Source organism: Colossoma macropomum, unplaced genomic scaffold (genome assembly GCF_904425465.1).
Source record: "Colossoma macropomum unplaced genomic scaffold, Colossoma_macropomum, whole genome shotgun sequence".
Classification (NCBI taxonomy): domain Eukaryota; kingdom Metazoa; phylum Chordata; class Actinopteri; order Characiformes; family Serrasalmidae; genus Colossoma; species Colossoma macropomum.
Window position 1 is genome coordinate 805935 of NW_023494809.1, and position 22199 is coordinate 828133.

At 39.5% G+C, this 22199-nt stretch overlaps 1 protein-coding gene and 1 long non-coding RNA gene across 2 annotated transcripts in view; one reads left to right on the forward strand and one right to left on the reverse strand.

The window, feature by feature from the left end:
• The window catches only part of myom3 (myomesin 3), a 100215-nt gene that overhangs the window by 14492 nt on the left and 63524 nt on the right, over positions 1-22199 (reverse strand). Inside the window, exons 18-25 of the mRNA XM_036558362.1 lie at positions 18631-18818; positions 14092-14218; positions 9800-9981; positions 8135-8249; positions 6909-7065; positions 4276-4382; positions 1180-1224; positions 38-177 (exon numbers count right to left, since the gene is read on the reverse strand). Coding sequence (XP_036414255.1) covers positions 38-177; positions 1180-1224; positions 4276-4382; positions 6909-7065; positions 8135-8249; positions 9800-9981; positions 14092-14218; positions 18631-18818 — 1061 coding nt within the window. The remainder of the gene's footprint in view (positions 1-37; positions 178-1179; positions 1225-4275; positions 4383-6908; positions 7066-8134; positions 8250-9799; positions 9982-14091; positions 14219-18630; positions 18819-22199) is intronic.
• LOC118798804 lies at positions 8191-21425 on the forward strand. Its single transcript, XR_005006080.1, has 4 exons — positions 8191-8293; positions 14095-14289; positions 18654-18855; positions 20879-21425. It is a non-coding gene; the product is annotated as an uncharacterized LOC118798804 (long non-coding RNA).

A 22199-nucleotide genomic window follows, 5' to 3' on the forward strand; every position in this document is an offset into this window, starting at 1 on the left:
ACTCTGAATACAGAGCTCATGATTTGTGTATTATTACTGGTGTGCTGGATATCTCTCTGTCATTGAGGATCATGCGCAGTTCAGCAGTGCTGGACAGAGGCTCGGTCTGCAGCCACAACCGAACGGCCCCCTGCTCCGACACGTCCACCTGCCAGCCTTCAGACCGCAGACCAATCACTGCACACCGAGAGAAACACACACAGAGGGATGAACAGAGTTCATTAAGTTTTAATAAACTATAATATCCAGAGTGATGCCTCTATTTCAAAAGTGGAGAGCAAATCTTGAAGCAGATAACTTCTCAACGAATTAGTGTAAATAGATAATTACATTATAATATTTAGCATTTAACCCTTGTGTGGTGTTGAAGTGTTTGTTACTCAGTGGTCTGGTGGACCCACCACATTATTGTTTATTAAATCAATACAGCCATAACAATTTCTGTAAAAATATCAGATGTTTAAAATATCACAAATGTCCAGCGTAGGGTTCTCCTTTAGCAGCTGTAGCCAGTCAGCAGCCTGTCCATGTTTTCCATCCTCACACACACACTCACACACACACACACACACACACACACACACACAGACACACACACACATATACAGACACACACACTAACAGCAGGCCATGTAGGAGAACAGAGTGAAGGACACAGCACCTCCACACTTTTACTCCCCGCAGGTTCACCCAACACCACATGTGTAATATAAGTGTGTGGGGGGTGAACAGTGTGAAGACCGAAAATGAGTTATTTTATATGTTCTTCACAGAAAATTAGCAAAGGACAAGAATCTGAGGTTGAAATAATAATAAATCACATCATTTTTTCTTTTGGTAAACATTGAAAATGGGTCCCACAGACCTGAACACAACACAAGGGTAAATAACAGGCTGCTTTCACAGTGTGGTTTCCTTGTACGTTCTGCATGTACTGAGGAGTGAACTTTAAAAATGCCATTTGGAAGCTGGTATTGGCTCATCTGGTGTTTTCAAAAGGTGTAAATCCCAATGGAGTTTATACAACAGTGATGACCTTCATACAGTGTTATACATACAGTACTATAACAGAAATATTCTAATAACAAAGCTGCACTGCGGCCCTCGATGTGACCCACAGATTCAATACAGACCAAATTCTGCTGTGGGCCTCCTTCAGCCATGCATTCTTTCACTTACATGGGTTTCTGATCTGCCAGCTCAGCTCCATCATCCTCTCCAGATCTGTGAGACGAGACACAATTGCAACGTCAAATTCAATCTCCCACAATCCCCCTGCCATCAAAACAAGGTTATGCAGTCTGCTTTGGGCCTCAGTGTGGGATTAGCGCAGCCCAATCTGTGCAGAATCAACCTGCAGCTCCGCTCTAGCTGCTCTACCTGCTGGAGATCGGAGAACACTGAAAGAACACTGTCAACATACAATGCAAAAAAATGACATCTTAACGAGAGAAATCATCTTAAATCTAGTCTAAATATCTAATATTTCTCATTTTGAGGTGGCAGTATGAATATTATAAGATTATTTAACTTATTTCTAGATGTTTTTTACTCGTTTAAAGTCATTTTATTGAGTACACTGCAAAAAAGGCACCTTAGTAAGTGAAAACGTATTAAATCTGACCATTATATCTAATATTTCTCATTATGAGATTGTTGTCAGGATGTTGTCAGAATATTTAACTTATTTCTAGATATTTTTACTTCTTTTTATCTTACGAAAGTGTCTTATTACATGCAGATTATTTTACTTGTTTAAAAAAATATTGAAGATAATTTTGCTTATTTTAAGAAATAAAGCTTAAAACGAGTCAAATGATCAGCCAATGGAATAAGACACTTTCATAAGACAAAATGACCTAAAACAAGTAAAGAAAATCTAGAAATGAGTTAAATAATCTTATAATATTCTTACAACAGTCTCATAATGAGAAATATTAGATATCTTGACTAGACTTAAGATGTTTTCACTCGCTGAGATATGTTTTGCAGTGTAAAAATGGCAGATAACTTTGCTTGTTTTAAGCACATTTCTTAATGCAAAATTATCTGCCATTATAGTGAGATACTTTTACTCAAATTACTCAAAACACATAAAAATATCTAGCAATAAATTTAATAATCTTATAATAAGCTTCCAACAATCTCAGCATGAAGAATATCAGATATATCCACTAGATTTAAGATCATTTCACATGCCAAGATCTCATTTTTTGCAGTGTACTGCAGATTTTCACAGTGAAGAATAACATTCCAGTCAAAACCTGACTGAATGTATGTTTTTCATAATCTCAAAGAAACTTTGATCAAATGCTTCAATGCTTAAAATTACTTTCTAATATAAACAGAGAAGCTGGTATAAAAATGATAAAAGTAAACAGTGGGGCAGAGGTGTAAAAAAGTCCCAGGGGACAATGTAAGTTTGAAAATGTTATTAAAATGTTTAGACTAAAATTTAGACTAAAACTGAGTGTTATATCAGACATCCAGCAAAGTTTGAATGAAAAAACAAGACAGAGCTGTAACAACACACAGCTTAATGCTTATCAGACATATCTAAGAACTGTTTGGGCGTGGCCTAATATTCTAATGAGCAGGCTTGAATGACAGTCCTGAGTTCTACAGTCCCAGCCTGTTACACCACTGAAACAGAACTAAACAAGCACGAGTGGAGAAATGAGTGGAACTTGCTTTACATTCACCATATACAGGTGGTGTTGTAGACCTGCTGTGTCCACTCACTAAAAACACTGTCCAGCTGTTATATAGCAATGTCTAAAAGAAGGTTTCTTATTCACTTTATTGCTGGAAATACATCCAGTGAATGTTGGCATGGTCATTTAAACAAGCAGATGACAGGCAGCGAGAAATGAGATAGCTCAGTTATGCTTGCTGGGTCAGCTTTCGCTTGGTGGTTAGCTTTCTCTCAGTTTCTCTGCTTGAACAGAGAGAAGGCGGCTGTTTTGTTAAAGCTGTGTGGGCGGGACACACGTCAGCCTTGTGACCGGTGAAGATGCTGCTCACATATGCACTGTCCAAGATTAGGACCGCTCAGTTTACATCAAAAGGACAGTGTTAGTGAAATCCACTGGCTATTTGTTGGTTACTGGAAAGTTGTTAACAGCACACAGCTTGAACATGCATGTTTGTTGTGTGCTTACAAGAGCAAGATTAACCTACTTTTGAAGAAAGCATAGATTTTTGTACCATGAAGCTTTAAGCAATCTTACTTTATTACTTTCATTTGAAAGATTTGTATTTTACTGAAATATTACTGAAATTTAATACTTGTACTTTTACTCAATTACCAATTTAGACCTTCAATGCAGAGGCCTGCACAGGGCTTTTTCGGTCCTACTCCTGCAAGATTTCATCTCGCTCCCACAGAAAACCGTCATCATTTGTCCCGCTTGTGCCTGCAACCGAAACATTTAGTCCTGCTCCTGCCCGCAGTGGGCTGGTTACCCTGTTTGCTCCCGTGCACGACACTGAAAATTAGTCCCGTGCCGCAAGACATTGTGGTGGGTCCAGCGGGAATCCCACAGGAGTGCAGACCTCTACTACAAAGTCAAAGTACAGATCTTAAAGGCGTGTGGTCACTTGGGTAAAACATCTTAAGTACTTATCTTAAGAGAAATGTTGAAATGTTTAAGGGATGAAGTTAAAGCTGTAAATTTAAGTTTCAATTTTCGCAGCTGTCAAAAACCTCAGTGTTGAAATTTGAGCTTAGGGTCTAAATTGTCGAATACAGTCATGGATGTTTTTCACTTTCCCCATAAACATTTTCCTAAAGAGGTTTTAATCAACTCACTAATGGTAAATGGAAAACTTAAGGCCAAAATTCACTCAAGATTTTTTTTTGTTATTTTATTTTGCTCAACAATCAAACAAGTTTTAGTTCCTTTAATTCAATTAAGGAAGTTTTACTTTAGTTTACTTTGTACTTTTAGATATATGTTCATCATAGATCCTTTCACTTTTCATTGAGTTTGAGATTATTGTAGATGCCTGCACTTTTCATTAAGTACTGAGATTTGATGTTTAAGATTTCAACATAGTATCCATACTTTCACTCAAGTGCAGTGTCCCTGTAAATTTCCCACCCCGTTTGTAGCTCTCAGAGCTTTTACATGCTTGTAAATAAAGAAGACGATTAGCTTCCTATTCAAATAGAAAAGAGTGTAAAATAGTGGAGATGCAGTGATGCAGCAGCTGTGTTATTTGGTCAGATATTAGTCTGGGCAGAGAGAGAAGAGAGATCGCAGTGGTGGATACCTTCAGCGGTGAAATTGAAGCTGGAGGAGATGTCAGGCTTGTCCATCATCTCTGCAGTGTAGAGGCCCAGGTCCTCCTCCGAGGCAGCGCTGAAGGTCAGAACAGATCTGGGAAAAAAACACATACCTGTGTCTTTACTGCTTTACTACCACTGTATCTGTGAGACTTACATAACTTATCTTTACAACTACCACTATTCTTACATCTTACTACCTCAGTGTCCACAAATGGACAACTACTATTCACTATGCACTGCGTATCGCTGTTGTAGGAAGAAAACCTCGTTTCTCCAAAATAATAACTTTACAGGAAAAGAAAAAACCTACATTACTTTTAATGTAAGTCAGTGGAACCAGATTTTTCATTTTGGGTCATTTCTTTGTGTCCATTCTTCATAAAATTTGCACACAACGTAAAGAGCAACAGGCATTTTTAAACTATGCCAAAAACTGAAAAATGGCAAAAATGGAGATACAAGGTTTTCTTCCGACAGCAGAGATATCCATGCACCTTAAAGGAACAGTTTGGTGGAAGATCAAATGTACACAACTTTCTATATGAAGCTGATCAGCAAAGACATGCTTGGTCTCCATGGTTTGGTGTTTCTTCAGTTTTATTCTGGAGCTATGAGGCTAACATTGTAAACAAACATTAAAAACCAGTAGTCACCCAAATCTTTTATGTAAATACATCCCCAAACCACTTGTCTGAAGTAGCGTTCAACTATACTGTAAAACTTTGTGTAATAGTTTGCAGTAAGTCATACTGTGCCATATCGACAAGTCCGCACTCCCTTAATGAAGACCTGGAAGTGGTTTGAAGTTTTGACTATGTGTTGTCAGAACAAGTTTGGGTGACTATTGACATCTAGTGTTTATTAGAGAAGTAAGACAATCAACAATATAGTTGCACCCAGAAGGAATCAACCGACAAGAATGAAACTTGGTGGGTAGGTTTGACTTCGTGAGACATGCAAATGATTGAAGTTTCACACTCGGCCGCACGTGACGTAAACAAGGATGGGCCTTATCACTGTACCTGACTGACTATATGAGGTCGTCCCGTTGTGCATGCTTTCCATTCTGACTCGTGCTGTTGTGTTGGGAGCATCCATTGCAAGTGAAGTTTGCCTCGGAGAAGAGTTCGAAAGCAATTCGAGCAGTTGGAAGAGTTCGAGAGGGGTCGCATCATAGGGCTCCAGGAAGCAGGATGGTCTTATTGACGTATTGCGTGCCATACTGGTCGTGCGGATATAACCATAGCACGCAGTTGGTGGCAGTGAATAGAAGAAGGCATGCACCAGGGACATGAAGGATCTGAGACACCTACACAAACCACGGAGAGGAGGAACTGACAGGTTGTCTGACATGCGCGAATTGACCCAACAGCCATGTCTGTGGACATTCAGCGAATAGCGATGCCCCCCGTGAGTCATTCTGTTAGTGCCAGCACCATTGGCAAATGGCTGCACAACGCAGGACTACATGCACGCAGGCCGTTACGACGACTGCCCTTAACACCACGTCACCGTCGCCAAAGACTGCAATGGTGTCGTGCCAGACTGTCATGGAGTGACTCAGAATGGCAGCGGATCGTCTTCAGTGACGAGTCCTGCTTTTTGTCTTGGTGGAGACGACCAGCGAATCCATGTGTGGAGGCATCATGGTCAGCGCGTGTGGGATGATGTTGGATCTGCAGGCACAGCGTGAGAGTATTCAAGCTCCATGGGACGGATTATCGCAGGACACCATTACGAACCTCGAGACGTCTGGCATGATGCGTTAGTAAACATGGCGGCCCAACGCCAAACACAGAGACACTACTTCTGTATGTGCAGGTCAATAAATATCAACCATATCAGTCTAAATTTTTAATCATTTATTGTTCAGGTAACCTTTATCTTCTTTCTGAGTAGCATTGCAATCAGACACTTCCTTCTGGGTGCAACTGTTTCTTTGACTATGAGTTACAGAGATGATTTGGGTGACTATTGATGTCTAGAGGTTTTAGAGAAGCAGGGGTTTGAGAGAAGTTTTGGGGATGTATTTACAGTAAAGATTTGGGTGACTATTGATGTCTATTATTTTGTTAGCAACTTTAGCCTTGTAGCTCCAGTGTTAATCTTCTAAACCACATCTGGGGAAAATTATGTACATTTATTTTTTCCTGCCAAACCATTCCATTAATCACGTCTTTTCATGGCTTTTCTAGTGCTTTTACACTTTACCACTAACTCCTTACTACACACTACTGTATCTTTATCAACTTGACTACTTACTACTGCATCTGTACACTGGAGTCTTTGTTTTTTTACTGCATTTTTACTTCTTAATGTCCACATTTTACCACTTATTATGTGTCTTTTCATAGTTACAACTTAACCACTGCATCTTTATGCCTTAGCACCTAATCTTTATGACTACTGTATGTTTTTGCCACAGATACTTTTATGTCTTTTCTTCTGCATTTTTATTTCTTTTATGACTAAATACTTTACCACTGCATCCTTTTCTGTGGCTTCTTTGTGTTTTTTCAGCATCTATGCTATATCTACATACAATCATTACTCAGCATTACACATGTGCTTCTTAAAGTTTTCCAGGATGAAGTTTGGACCTCAGTAATGATCGTACTTGTTTTGCTTGGTCTCCAGATGAGCTCTTCCCGCATCCACAGCCTCTCTGTAGTTCTTACTCCACTTAATCTGGCCTTCATCCTCCGTCTCAGGTGCCTCGAAGCTCAGGAAGATGAAGCCATCGTTATCGACTCCAATCTCGATGTCTTTGGTTCCTGAGAGTTGCAGCAGTAAAGAAGTGAAAGAGCATGTTTACAGTTCAGTGTTAATGTATTATGATAATGAGATACTGACAGCTCAACAAGGCTGAGTTTCAGAGAGCAAACGAGCATGAAATTCAAATAAAATGAATTTCCAGAATAAAGTTCTAATAAAAATAATATCCAAAATATAGTTCTAATAAAACTAATATCTAGAATTACATTCTAATTAAACTGATATCTGAAATGATGTTCTAATATAATTAATGTCTAAAATATGCTTCTAATAAACTTAATATGCAGAATAAAATTCTAATAAAATTAATATCTAAAATAAAGTTCTAATAAAATTAATATCCAGAATAAATTTGTAATAAAATATCTAGAATTACATTCTAATAAAATTTATATCTAGAATGAAGTTCTAGTAAAATGACTATCGAGAATGAAATTCCATTAGTGTGATATCTAGAATTATATTCTATTAAAAGTAAAATCCAATAGATTTTCTCATGAAATAGAATACATTTCTAATAAAATTAATATCCAGAATAAAGTTCTACCAAAATTAATTTCCAGAATGAAGTTCTATTAAAATTAATATCCAGAATAAAGTTAATATCTAGAATTACATTGTAATAAACTGATATCTAGAATGAAGTTCTAATAAAAATATCTCCAAAATATAGTTAAACAACATTACTATCCAGAATGAAATTCCAATATAGTAACATCTAGAATTATATTCTAATAAAACTAAAATCTATTTAATTTTCTCATGAAATTGATATACAGGATGAAGTTCTAATAAAATTAATATCCAAAATACTCACATTTCAAAAATAATAAATAAATCTCAAGGAATTAGCAAGCACTTTTTTTGTAAATACATTACTCATAAAATTATCTTATTATTTTACCTTGTATTAATTGAAATATTAAATGCAACATCTAAGCAATCTTTTGGGGTGTAGTTTATAATACTTAAATCCATACTGTACAAGTTATTATTGGATAATCTCTATCTGGTCAGCCAGATAGAGATTAGGCTGAAAATGAGTAGTATTCCTTTAAAAGGACTGACCTGGCCTGGTCTGGGCTGTGACTGGTTCAGTGGGTAGAGAGGGTCTTCCCACTCCAGCCTTGTTGACTGCAGACACACGTAGGCGGTACGTCTGACCAGCCTGCAGCCTGGATATCTAATAACAACATTTAAACGTTTAAATCTCACATTTATCTTCAGGTAAATGCTTTTACATTGTTATTCAGACCCTGTTTGAACTTTCGTATCAGATGATCTGAGTTAGAAGTGGCTTCATCATCATGTTTTCAGAGAGAAGTTCACACTTGCGGTGTTGCTTCTACAGCAGTTCCAGGAAACAAATGGTTTCTATCAGTTAGATCAGGAAACAGATCAATTATACAGAGGGAGTGAGAGCAGGCAAACAAGCCCTGTTTCAGACAAATGGGCCTGAAACTTCATTTTCATTACAGTCACAGCTTTATTTACAATCCTGACAGCCAGAGGGGAACCTTCGGGGCCTCCAAGACCTTCAGGGAAGGCCTAATGATTTCTAAGAACTAAAAAAAATATACATTTTTTATAACATTCATTTTTTTATTCAATATTATCACCACACTTGTCATATTTAAACTCTGCAATTATTGTAGTGACACTCTTATTTTATTATTAAGTTTTGTTTGGAAACATCTTTAAACATCCAGTGGAAAATGATTTTTTTTTCTCTGTGGTATCTAAGTAGACCAAGCAAAGCTCTCCCATTGGTTAGGACTTCAGGAGCTGGACTGAAGGCCTCACACATTAAATTAACCACCAACATAAATAAGAAGTGACAGAGGAATCAACCAATCACAATTTCTTGAGTAAAATGTCACTGTAGGTCTTCTGAAAGTACTAGATACATCACTAACCAGGTTCCAGTTGGTTGTTAGGAATGGAAAACAGCGGCGGCAGAACTGTTTACTGACAGAGTCACTTTAAAACTGACACATACAAGCTCAGATATATGATAAAGTCTGTTACAAACTTCAGATGTCTGTGTTTAATCTAGAATGGCCAAAAAATATTCACGTGCACCAGCGTAAGCAAGGTTTAATGCTAACAGACTATACAAAATCTTATAGGGATGCTAGCAGAAATTAGCATTATCATAGCATTTTTTTATCAAACTGAGGGACTACCTTTAATACTCCACTGCTGACAGCAATGGAAGAAAAATGTGTGCACATATATTTGCTTATATATTAAAAATATACCTGCAATATATGTGATATGTTAAAATATACATGCTAAATGTATTTAACTGTGCCATTTTTTTCATCAAAGAGTCCTAGCACTGGGCTGCCGCCTCTGTTTTCCATTCCTAACAACCAACCGGAAGCTGTTTAGACTACGACTCATATATATATGAACATATATGACAATATATTAAACTATATGCTCATACGTAGATGAAATATACGCAATAGTATCAATTTGTAATATTTTCATATCATATTACACTTACATGGAAATATATTACAAACTGGACTATATATAAAATATATGGAAACACATTTTCTTTGCATTTTGATGTTTGGGATTCAGGATGAATTGCTAATGCTATCAGTGAAAGGCAGAAAGGGCCTGTTTGCATTATACAGGCCAGATCATGCTAACTATTAACTGACTGTGTTTGGAGTAAAAGGGGAAAACTGTGTTTTCCTCTAAGAAAAGCTACATACTGACCTTTAAGTGGGTGTCTGTGATTGGTTCCTGGCTCACTGCAGTCCAGTCCTCTGACTCCTCCCCCTCACTGATTTCCACCACATACCCAGTGACTTGTGACTGGCCTTGGTACAGAGGCTCCGCCCACATCAAGACCAGAGACTCGCGCCTCACCTCTCTCAACTGCAGGTCATACGGGCAGCCTGTCAGTGACACAGGAGCGCGTTATCGCTTTTGAAGTGAACAAACAACAATCAGATGAGTTTAATGATCAGCCATACCAGCAGAGTGACTCTCAAACAAGACTTCAATATAACTTTCTAGTAATGTTGTGGAAGATCAGAGAGAGTTACTGAGAAGAAGCTGAACTATAGACTGACTTTGTGACATCTGTACAAGACAGAACACCATGTAGGACAGAAGGTGCAGGTTCAGCCACTTATAGCTGCTCTGACATCATTAAAAACATCGGCCAAATTAACAAATTCATCCATCCATCCATTCAGCCAGCCATCCATCCATCATTTCAGTTCATTCACCTATTCACTATCCAACCATCCATCCATACATACATACATCCATATGTCATTTAATCCATTTATCTTTGGATGCATCCATCCACCCACCCATTACTATGTTCGTTTATACACCCATCCATCCATCCATCCATCCATCAGTATGTCAGTAAATCCATCCACCCAACCATCCATTCATCCATCTCTCCATTCATCAGTAAGCCATCCATCTATTCATTGATCCATCACTATGTCAGTTTATCCATCCATCCATCCATCCATCCATCCATTCATCTGTTTCTCCATCAGCATGTCAGCTCATCCACATCCATCAATCTATCCATTTATCCTTTCATCAGTATGTCAGTTTATCCATCCATCCATCTATCCATCCATCTTTCCATTCATCAATATGCCAGTTCATCCATCCATCCATCCATCCATCCATCCATCCGCCCCATCATTATGTTAGTTCATCCATCCATCCATCTATCCATCCATTCCTCCATCAGCATGTCAGTTTATCCATCTATCCACCCCTTCATCCACCTATCCATCTATCTCTCCCATGGTATGCCAGTTCTTCCTTCTATCCACCCAACCATCCATCAGTATGTCAGTTTATCCATCCAGCCATCCATTCACCCATCCATCCCTCCATCAGTATGCCACTTTATCCATCGATCCATCATTGATCCATCAGTGTGTCAGGTCATCTGTGTATCCATTTAACCAATCCATTTATCCACGCATCCATCCATCCATCCATCCATCCATCCATCCATCCATCCATCCATCCATCCATCCATCTTTCCTTTGGTATGCCAGTTCTTCCTTGTATCCACCCAACCATCAATCAGTATGAAATTTCATCCATCCACCCATCCATCCATTGATCTTTCCATCAGTCAGCTCATCCACATCCATCAATCTATCCATTTATATCTCTCCATCAGCATGCCAATTTATTCATTCATCTATCCACCCATGATTTTGTTCTTTTTGCTCCTCATGGCACATTTCTCTCCTCTGCAAGGGGGAAAATGTCATCCAGGTAATAAAGCATCATGATTCAGGGCATCAGTTGTTATTCAGAGGAGAAACAGTATCTGGCAGCCTCCTGTTCTGGCAGTGGATGGGAGTGTATTGTATATGAACCCTCATTGCCTGCCAAATAAAAAAACACCCCTTAATGTGAATGTGCCGTCAGCGGGGACAAATAAAGGAAAAATAATAGTCTGCATCGATCGGTATCCCACAGGGGCTTTTCACAATAACATCCACACAGACACGGCGGCTGTGGCAGGATAACAAACAATAATTATGTACTCCAAAGCTCTGACTTGGCTATAATGAAATATCCTGTTTTTTCTGTCCTTTTAAATGCACAGCAGTTAATTCTCTTAACAATGTTCAGTCACGTTTAAATTATTAAGAACCCGGGGAGAGCCTGTTCTGTGGAATTAATAGCCTGCACCTGTCTCTATCCGTTCATTAGGAAAACTAGCGCAGCCATCCCGATATACATGAGCAACCTCCGAGTCCTCTGCACTGTGACAGTGGAAATAAATCTCCAGCACTGTAGCTTTAATTGGGTTTTTCCTCCTCCTTGTTTATGGATGTGGGTTTAAAGGGCCCATACTCTACATTTTTCTGTCAAGCTGTATTTTTTGCCACTCGTAATGTTTGTGTAGTACTTTGTTGCATATTTTTTAATCTCTCTTTATCCTTTAAAATTAAAAAGGCTGTGTTTGTTACTGTGAAATGATCCATTTGCTTCCTGACAGCCCGGAACAGCACAATGTTTAATCGTATATTTCACTCCAATAACTCTGCTATAGACTGCAGAAACAACACTCCACATCACTTCAATGGGGATGGGTGGGGCTAAACTGCTGTAGGTTGAATGGGTGGAGCTAAACTGCTGTAGGCTGAATGGGTGTGCCTAAACTGCAGTAGGCTGAATGGGTGGAGCTAAACTGCTGTAGGCTGAGTGGGTGGAGCTAAACTGCTGTTGGGTGAATGGGTGGGGCTAAACTGCTGTAGGCTGAGTGGGTGGAGCTAAACTGCTGTAGGCTGAATGGGTGGGGCTAAACTGCTGTAGGCTGAATGGTGGGGCTAAACTGCTGTAGGCTGAATGGGTGGAGCTAAACTGCTGTAGGCTGAATGGTGGGGCTAAACTGCTGTAGGCTGAATGGGTGGAGCTAAACTGCTGTAGGCTGAATGGTGGAGCTAAACTGCTGTAGGCTGAATGGGTGGGGCTAAACTGCTGTAGGCTAAATGGTGGGGCTAAACTGCTGTAGGCTGAATGGGTGGAGCTAAACTGCTGTAGGCTGAATGGGTGGAGCTAAACTGCTGAATGGGTGGAGCTAAACTGCTGTAGGCTGAATGGGTGGAGCTAAACTGCTGTAGGCTGAATGGTGGGGCTAAACTGCTGTAGGCTGAATGGGTGGAGCTAAACTGCTGTAGGCTGAATGGTGGGGCTAAACTGCTGTAGGCTGAATGGTGGAGCTAAACTGCTGTAGGCTGAATGGGTGGAGCTAAACTGCTGAATGGGTGGAGCTAAACTGCTGTAGGCTGAATGGGTGGAGCTAAACTGCTGTAGGCTGAATGGTGGGGCTAAACTGCTGTAGGCTGAATGGGTGGAGCTAAACTGCTGTAGGCTGAATGGTGGGGCTAAACTGCTGTAGCTGAATGGTGGAGCTAAACTGCTGTAGGCTGAATGGGTGGAGCTAAACTGCTGTAGGCTGAATGGTGGAGCTAAACTGCTGTAGGCTGAATGGGTGGGGCTAAACTGCTGTAGGCTAAATGGTGGGGCTAAACTGCTGTAGGCTGAATGGGTGGAGCTAAACTGCTGTAGGCTGAATGGGTGGAGCTAAACTGCTGAATGGGTGGAGCTAAACTGCTGTAGGCTGAATGGGTGGAGCTAAACTGCTGTAGGCTGAATGGGTGGAGCTAAACTGCTGAATGGGTGGAGCTAAACTGCTGTAGGCTGAATGGGTGGAGCTAAACTGCTGTAGCTGAATGGTGGAGCTAAACTGCTGTAGCTGAATGGTGGGGCTAAACTGCTGTAGCTGAATGGTGGAGCTAAACTGCTGAATGGGTGGAGCTAAACTGCTGTAGGCTGAATGGGTGGAGCTAAACTGCTGTAGGCTGAATGGGTGGAGCTAAACTGCTGAATGGGTGGAGCTAAACTGCTGTAGGCTGAATGGGTGGAGCTAAACTGCTGTAGCTGAATGGTGGAGCTAAACTGCTGTAGCTGAATGGTGGGGCTAAACTGCTGTAGCTGAATGGTGGAGCTAAACTGCTGAATGGGTGGAGCTAAACTGCTGTAGGCTGAATGGGTGGAGCTAAACTGCTGTAGCTGAATGGTGGAGCTAAACTGCTGTAGCTGAATGGTGGGGCTAAACTGCTGTAGCTGAATGGTGGGGCTAAACTGCTGAATGGGTGGAGCTAAACTGCTGTAGGCTGAATGGGTGGAGCTAAACTGCTGTAGCTGAATGGTGGAGCTAAACTGCTGTAGCTGAATGGGTGGAGCTAAACTGCTGTAGCTGAATGGTGGGGCTAAACTGCTGTAGCTGAATGGGTGGAGCTAAACTGCTGTAGCTGAATGGTGGGGCTTAATTTGCTGTAGGCTGAATGGTGGGGCTAAACTGCTGTAGCTGAATGGGTGGAGCTAAACTGCTGTAGGCTGAATGGGTGGGGTTAAACTGCTGTTGGCTGAATGGGTGGGGCTTGTTAAGGAAGTATCCATGATATAGAGTCTTTAAAGAAAGACCTGATCTGTTATGCTCTCACCAGGTTCAGGCATCGTCCACCGCTCACAGAGAAAAGCCTCGCTGGGTCCAGACGGTTTACTGATTCCAATGATGTTGGATGCAAAGACACGGAACTGGTAATAGTGGCCCTCTAGAAGACCAGACACCTGTGAAAAAGACAGAGAAGAAAGAGCTGAAATAGTGGATGAAGTCTGATTCAAAGTCAAGACAACTCAAGGTAAAAGCGACATGCTATTTCTTCTAGCAGGGTTGGGCTGGAAGTCAATCCCAAAAGCAATCAATTTCAGGCATTTGGGAATCAAGAGTCGACTCCAAAGCCTTGAACTCAATTGCACACGGAGACATTCAGGTTTTCCCATATATAGAGTGAGATATTGGTTTGTGGAATGGAGATTCATATCACTTGAAATCGGAATCAGAGTCACATCCCTAATTTCTGGAATCGAACAGCGCTACATGGTGCAAACTGCATGTCTCAATCATCACACATTTGCAACAAACCAGGTGGAGCTGTTACGTTGTTAAGTATGTGTTAAGTTGGAGACTTTCTAGTGTGGCATTTTTGGACCATTCCTATTGGTCCATTCACCATGAAATTTTAAAATAATGAGTGCGTTTACGTGCACTCAACAATCCAATCATAATCGTATTTCTGCGGTTATCTGATTATTCAAATGGTTATATAAACACTATACTCTGATCCAGAAATCTGATTAAGAAATCAGTAATCAGATTTCTCAGTGCATGTGAACTCTTACTCTGATTTCTTTCAGATTTCTCAGTCTGCACATGTGCGAAAACAGGCCGTGGTACCGGAAATAAGCGAGCAGCGCCGCTGCAAGACACTTTTGGAGCGACGCTGAAACCAAATACATGCTTGACGAAATGAAGGATTTAAATATTCTTCATCTTCTAGATGATGTATGTTTATATTTACAGTTAAAGTTGTACAATGTTTCTTTTCAAAAGCCGCGGCATGAAGTTTATGTTTACGTTATGTTTACATCACGTCTTCTTCTGTGAGTTTATTGGCTGGTTGTAAAGCAGAAATCTGATAACTGTCTGACTCATGTAGACCTAGAGTTTCCTCATTATCTGATTACCCAAGAGCATATAAACGCGTTAATTGGATGACTGACAAAATCTGATTTCCTGCAGTTATCAGATTACGAAGTGCATGTAAACACACTCAGTGTAAAGGGCAGGGAAATTGTGCAAATTTGGCTTAACTAGGCTAGCAGTCAGGATTTACTGACACCAGAGCTTCCCAATGGTGGTATAATGTATTTGTGTGATGCATGCTGGGTATTGTTGCGAGAGAATAGTGATGATTGAAAACATAAAAAAGATAGAAAATCATATATTCTGCCAAACTGATGAGGCTGAGGGATACAATGCTGCACTACAGGATACAGTATAACACAACAACGTATTAAAGTCTACTGCTGAAATGCCTCTGTAAGCTAACAGTGGAGTTTAGTATGGACGCCTCATCGAGATGCTCACAGTTTACACTACAACTCCCAGTGTATATAATCAGAGCCACACTAACTTGTGATTGCACTTCATAATTAATCCCAACGTCACTGTTGGGCCTGTTGGGTATGCTGTGTTTAAAGATGTTCCACTGAAGTGCTGAAGCACTCAGAGATACTAATATCTAAAGGGCGTTTAGGAGCATTGATCTCTCCACTTATTGCTTCATTGAGGGCCACTTATCCTGTGAAGCGCTTATCGCATCTGCAGATGCCTGAATCCATAGCACTCGACAAAACACAATTACTGTTGATGAACGTAATTAGGGGAACTACCCTAATCTTGGTCACACAGTTGCACTAAAAATACAGTATTAATATTGTTACACAGGTAACCAAATTAAAGCAATAGTTTGGCAAGAAAATATATCTTTTCGAAGTTGTTAAATTCCACTTACTTTTCCAAGTTTCTCCATAATTCAGTGGTTGAGATGTAAAGAAGGCTGATTCACTGTAGAAAATCTTACTAACTTAGATTTATTTACAGTGGTGGTGACAGGAAACCAGGGGTTGCCATGACTACAACACAAATATAGACATTTTATTTACTATCCAAAACCACCAGTGAACCTACACGAGTCTCCTGAGTTTATATGGAATGTTGATGGAAAATAGTGGAAAATCTGAAAAAATAAGTTTTTTGGGGGGATTATTTTGCCTCACAACAGCCGATACCATGGATGTATTAAAAAAGAGTTGTATGCCAAAATTTTATCTTTAAAATATCATAAAACAATGTGTCAGACGTCAGGCAATATATTCATAACCATTTAATAATGTAGTAACTTTGTGTGAGGGAGCTTTTAGAGGTGGACGTCTGGTTCCTATCACCACCACTGTGAACAATTCTGATTCGGCAAGTTTCTCCAGAACGGAGGATTCACACTAAACCAATTTGCATGACTTTGTTTACATAGTAACCATTTAATTATGAAAAAGTTTTGGAAAATCAGTGGGGCAATGCCTTATAGTGGTTTCTGACACTGTTAGCAATAAAATAGCTATAAAAATGGACAAAAGTTTGTTACGTAGCTAAAAGAAAATAAGCTGAAGTTTTGGTACAATGTCTACTGGTGCCAGCTAGACCCATTTACTGCCGCTGGGTGGCAACAGTCCATTCTGAGGTCGCATGGGGAGAAGCTGCAGGATCAGGAACATTGCAGTAAAAGGTTTGAGCTACAGACACATACAGACAGCTTTTAATGAGATTGGATGGGCTGCATGCTTCCCCGACTGCCTGATGAGGGCCGATCGCTGGCGGAAATCGTTAACATCACCTTCACAAGCTGTGACAACAAAGTGCCTGGAGTATTAAGTCACAGCCAGATCAATGTGTCCTGATCAACATGATTTACACTGAGCCGCTGTATGAGCAGCCTGGGCGAATTAAAGGCAAAAAAAAAATTTTTCCATGAGACATGTTAATAAAATGGGACACGTCTCCATCGCCTGAGAGCACCAGCAGAGGGAGCTGTGAGCTTAGGCTTCACCATGGCTGTCACAGGCCAGAAGTCTTAGTCAAAACACTGACAGATAAACTCCACAGAAACCATCCCAACTCGCATTTTAATAAGAGAGATCTCAGTTTAAAAAATCAGCTTTTAATCTGGGCTTTTAATTAGACCAACTGGACACTGCCTGGCACCAGGTGACTGACTCAAAGAGACAGTTCAGCAAAAAAACGACACAGTCAGAAAGCTGTTGCTCTTGTGTGGAGGCCCATTCGCACCAGGCAGGGCAGAAAAGAGTGGCCTGTTTTATTACTTCCCTGTTTCTGGTGTTAGTAGATCAAAATGATGACTTATTTTCTCGAAATGTGAACACAGTATGTCAAAATAATGACTTATTTTCTAGGAATTTTGACTTAGTATCTCAAAATCAAGACATTTGAGAATACAAGCCATTATTTCAACATAGTTAGTCATTACTTTGAGATACTAAGTCAGGATCTTAAGAAAATTAGTTACTTTTTTAACAAAGTAAGTCATTATTTTGAGATTCTAAGTACAATTCTAAGAACGTCATTATTATTTAAAAAATGTTATTTTGACATAGTAAGTCATTAATTTAAGATACTAAGTCAAATTTTTGACAAGTTTATATTTTCACAAGTGATTGAAATATTAATATTATTAATAAAATATTTGAAAAATAAGTCATTCATTTGAGATACTAAGTCAAAATTTTGAGTAAATAAGTTAATATTTTGACATAGTATATCATAAGAATGGCTTACTAAGTAAAATTTTTAAGAAAATCAGTCATTATTTCAACATAATAAGTCATTATTTTAAGATAATAAGTCAAAATTTTTGACAAAATAAGTTTATATTTTAATAGTTTTTTAATATTCTAAGTAAAAGTTTTGGAAAATAAGTCATTCATGAGATACTAAGCCAAAATTTTGAGAGGATAAGTTAATATTTCGACATACTAAGTAATTCTTTTGAGATACTAAGTAAAGATTTGAGGAAATAAGTTAATATTTCAACAGAGTAAGTCATTTTATTTTAGATTTTAAGTAAAAATTGTAAGAAAATAAATAATTGTTTCAACATAGTAAGTCATTACTTTGAGATACTAAACCAAAATGTCCTCTACCTGATGGAAATGGCCTTCCATACTAATAACCTACATGTAGTCAATCAGACTAATTCAAACTACATCGAGTTGTTAAGTAATTTCAAACACACTTGATCACTGTCAGGACAAAACGTCAAACATCCAACCGTACAGGAGAAAGAAAAAAGTTTGAATAAGACTTAATGGAATGAGAGGCGACTGACTGCAAACCAGTTTTCTCCTTGTGAGATGATGAAGAACGATTGTAGAATGTAATCCTTATGTGTTGTGAGGTTGGAACAAAAACGTGGACTGTCCAGGAGGGGAAGAGAACTGCGCTGGGAAACAGTCTGACGTGCTATGTTAACCTACTGACAGCAGAAGTGACTGTACTACTCCCTCCATGGAGAAGCGATGATGTTTGTGGTATTACAGGCTGCTGGTCAGAAATGTTGACTAACCGTGTACACTCTTTCTCTGACAGGCTTTACGTTGACCTCCTTCCAGACACTCTGAGATTTCTCCCGCTGGTCCAGGTAGTAGCCCTGCACCGGGACGCCACCGTGACTGGCAGGGGCTCTCCAACCAATCACCAGCTCACTGCCAGAGCAACAGAGCAGAGATACACCAGAGGGAGCAGATGGAACCACTGTGGGGGAGGAGGGGGACAGCATTATTAGAATAAAGTAAAATTAAATTATTATTTGTATATATGTATATATATATATATATATATATATATATATATATATATATATATATAAAACTTTTGCATAGACCACATTTTTTTCCAATATGTTAAATTCAGCAATTTTATGATGAACAAAAAAAGGAAATAAAATGAATTGTATATGAAGTTTATAAAAATAATAAAAATAAACTATAGTATACCACGTCCTATAAAATATATATGATAATATAATACATACATAATGATGTACAATGTAACACACTATATATATATATATATATATATATATATAATATATATAATATAATAGTGTATTATCAAAAGAAAATCACTTTCATCTGCTACTGCAAAAAAATAACAAATGTGTACACATTTTAAAAATAATAATCATCACCATGAAAAGAAACTGAAATCTGAAAAGCTGCTAATGAACCAGCATTAGAGACTGTAATGAGAAAAGAATATTCAGGCCCATAAAAATGACAATAAACTGTTGGTGTTTTATATCATGCTATATAAACATGTACATTACTGTGCTGAAGTCAGAGACCACCTTTCATTTATTTCATCTCCAAAATGGCCTTTAAGTACAAGTTATTTATTTTCAGCATCAAGAAAGAAAGAAAATTACACAGAAGCCTCAACAGCTTCATTCCTACTTCCATTCTTTTCAGGAGACTCACTTTCAGCTCCTCAAAGAATCTGCAGACACACCTCCAAAGTTCAGTCTTAGAAGCTGGTTGATCATTTTCTGAAGTAATCAAACTCATTCAGTGGTGTTGAGGTCTGGACTCTGGGGTGGTCAGTCCATCGTTCAGCTTCTTTGTTTGATGTGTCCGTCTCCTTTTCTCAGTGAGGTTCTTCTTGAACAGCTACACATCCTTTCAGACCCACAGCGCTGAGTCGTCCTCTCACAGTGGAAGGATGGACAGAAACACCTGTGGATGTTTTCAGATCTGAAGCAGCTTGATTTTCTCCTCTCTCTCAGAGATGAAAGCTTTAAGTGCTGTTTATCTGATGGGGGCAGTTTTGGGGTCTACCAGGTCTTCCAGGTGGTTGTTAGGAGCCCCATTTTCTCAGTAGATTCCAGTTTTGGAGAGTGCTGTTTTTTCCTTTTACTTTCCTTACACAAGTGGATAATCTGATATCTAATCTTCTCATAAATGTCTTGAAAAATGAATAAAATGAAATAAAATAAATGTAGGCTGAATTTCTCTAGGCAACTGAAAAAGTAAAATAATTAATCAAGAACCCAAAACGGCCTTGTCAAGGGACTGAAAGTGAGTCGAGCCTGCAGGCTGATGCTTCCCCGTTGGCCCACTGTCCTCACACAGTTTAGAATTTCCCGGCTGTATCGCTCAGCTTTTCAGCTAATTATCAAACCCTTCGTGATTCGGTTCTGTTTTGAGCTGGAAAACATGAAGCAGTGGGACTGGAAACCACTGCTGACAGCAATCACTCCATTTAGTGAGCAGTTTATCCAGCTAAGTGATGCCAGTCAGGTGCCAGTCATCTCTGGGCTGGGTGATTAGCGGATTGAGTCTCAGGAGGGGTGGACATGAATTAGCTGGCGAGACACGAGGAGTGTTGTGGCTGTAGCGTGGATTGAAGGAATACTGCATGGGCCTGGAATTGATATTATGGAATACTGTCTTCATTCAAACATTCCCTTTGTACAATCACTTCAATTCTAAACTACACTACACACTCTCAGAACTAAAGATAGTAAAGTGTCACTGAGGCAGTGCCCCTCTTGTCACTGGGTTAGGACCCTTAAGGGTACATCTCAGTAACTTTAGTCAGGGAACATAATTATGCTTTTTATTTTACTGTTCTGTTTTAAAACATTCGGTTATGAAAAGGTACAAATACAAACTTTTTCACCTGGAAAAACTTATTTAAGGTTCACAATCAGACCTTGAAACCACTGTTGTACCTTTGAGGGAATATTTACGTTGTTTGTACCTTGATAAGCAAAACATGTACCCTGCACTGAACCTTTATTTCGAACAGTGCAGGTTTCGGGGATTTGGAGACCCCTCTGGTGGAAACGTGTAAGTGCGGAAGAACAATTACCAAGAGGATGATTCAAAGAGAATTCAGTCAAAACGAAGGGCGCATATTCTGAGCATGTGAGTTAATTATGTGCTATTGTCATCATATCTTCATCAGTGTAATGTTGATTCTGAGATCATTTGAGGCCTAAACATCGAGCTGGACCTTCTTTTTGAGCCTGTTTGTGTCACGTTAATATGTACGATGTGGTGTGAAAAACTCCCGCCAAATCCATCCCAATGCCTGTGACTTTTAGATCATTATTTCAGGCTTTACAGGGCGACTTGCAGCAATGCATTTTATTCATTTTTTAGATTCAATCATTTTTCATATGATTTTAAATTTAATGTTTAATATCTTCTCTTCCAATCATTGTTTCAATCATGTTTCATACATACATACATCATCTAAACCGCTTATCCTTCTGGGTCGCGGTGGGGTGCTGGAGCCTATCCCAGCTGTCATTGGGCGGAAGGCAGGATATACCCTGGACAGGTCGCCAGTCCATCGCAGGGCAGACAGACAGACATACACATTCACACCTAGGGGCAATTTAACGTGTCCAATCGGCCTGACTGCATGTTTTTGGACTGTGGGAGGAAACCGGAGTACCCGGAGGAAACCCACGCAGACACGGGGAGAACAGGCAAACTCCACACAGAAATGACCCTGGTCGCCCGGCCGGGAATCGAACCCAGGTCATTCTCGCTGTGAGGCAACAGCGCTACCGTGCTGCCCTCAATCATGTTTCAATCGTTTTTAATTTATATTCTCTTACATCTTTTTAAATTTTAATTTGAATCTTTGTATTTTTTCATTTGTAATGCATTTTGAATGCAGTGTATGAAAGATGCTATATACATAAACTTGCATTATCATCAATGAAAAAGCCAGCTAAAGGCACTGCAACTCTCATCTGTCGTACTTTGTAACCGCCTCTAAACTCATCATTGTATAGTTGGTGTCATGTCGATATCAGAATGCCCAAGCTAGTTTTCTGAAATATTACCACTGCTACATGCAAGCTAACACTGCTGTGCATTGAACTGACATCATAAGACTGGCAACCTCACCAAACTACCCCACACAAACCAGCAAGCTCTGTCAAATGTGGTGGTTGAGTGTCTTTGGCAGTTTTAGACTATAGTTTGAGTGGCTGAGTGGATCAACCTCAGCAGTGCTGCTGGAGTTTTTAAACACCTCAGTGTCACTGCTGGACTGAGAATAGTCCACCAACCAAAAATATCCAGCCAACAGCGTCCTGTGACCACTGATGAAGGACTA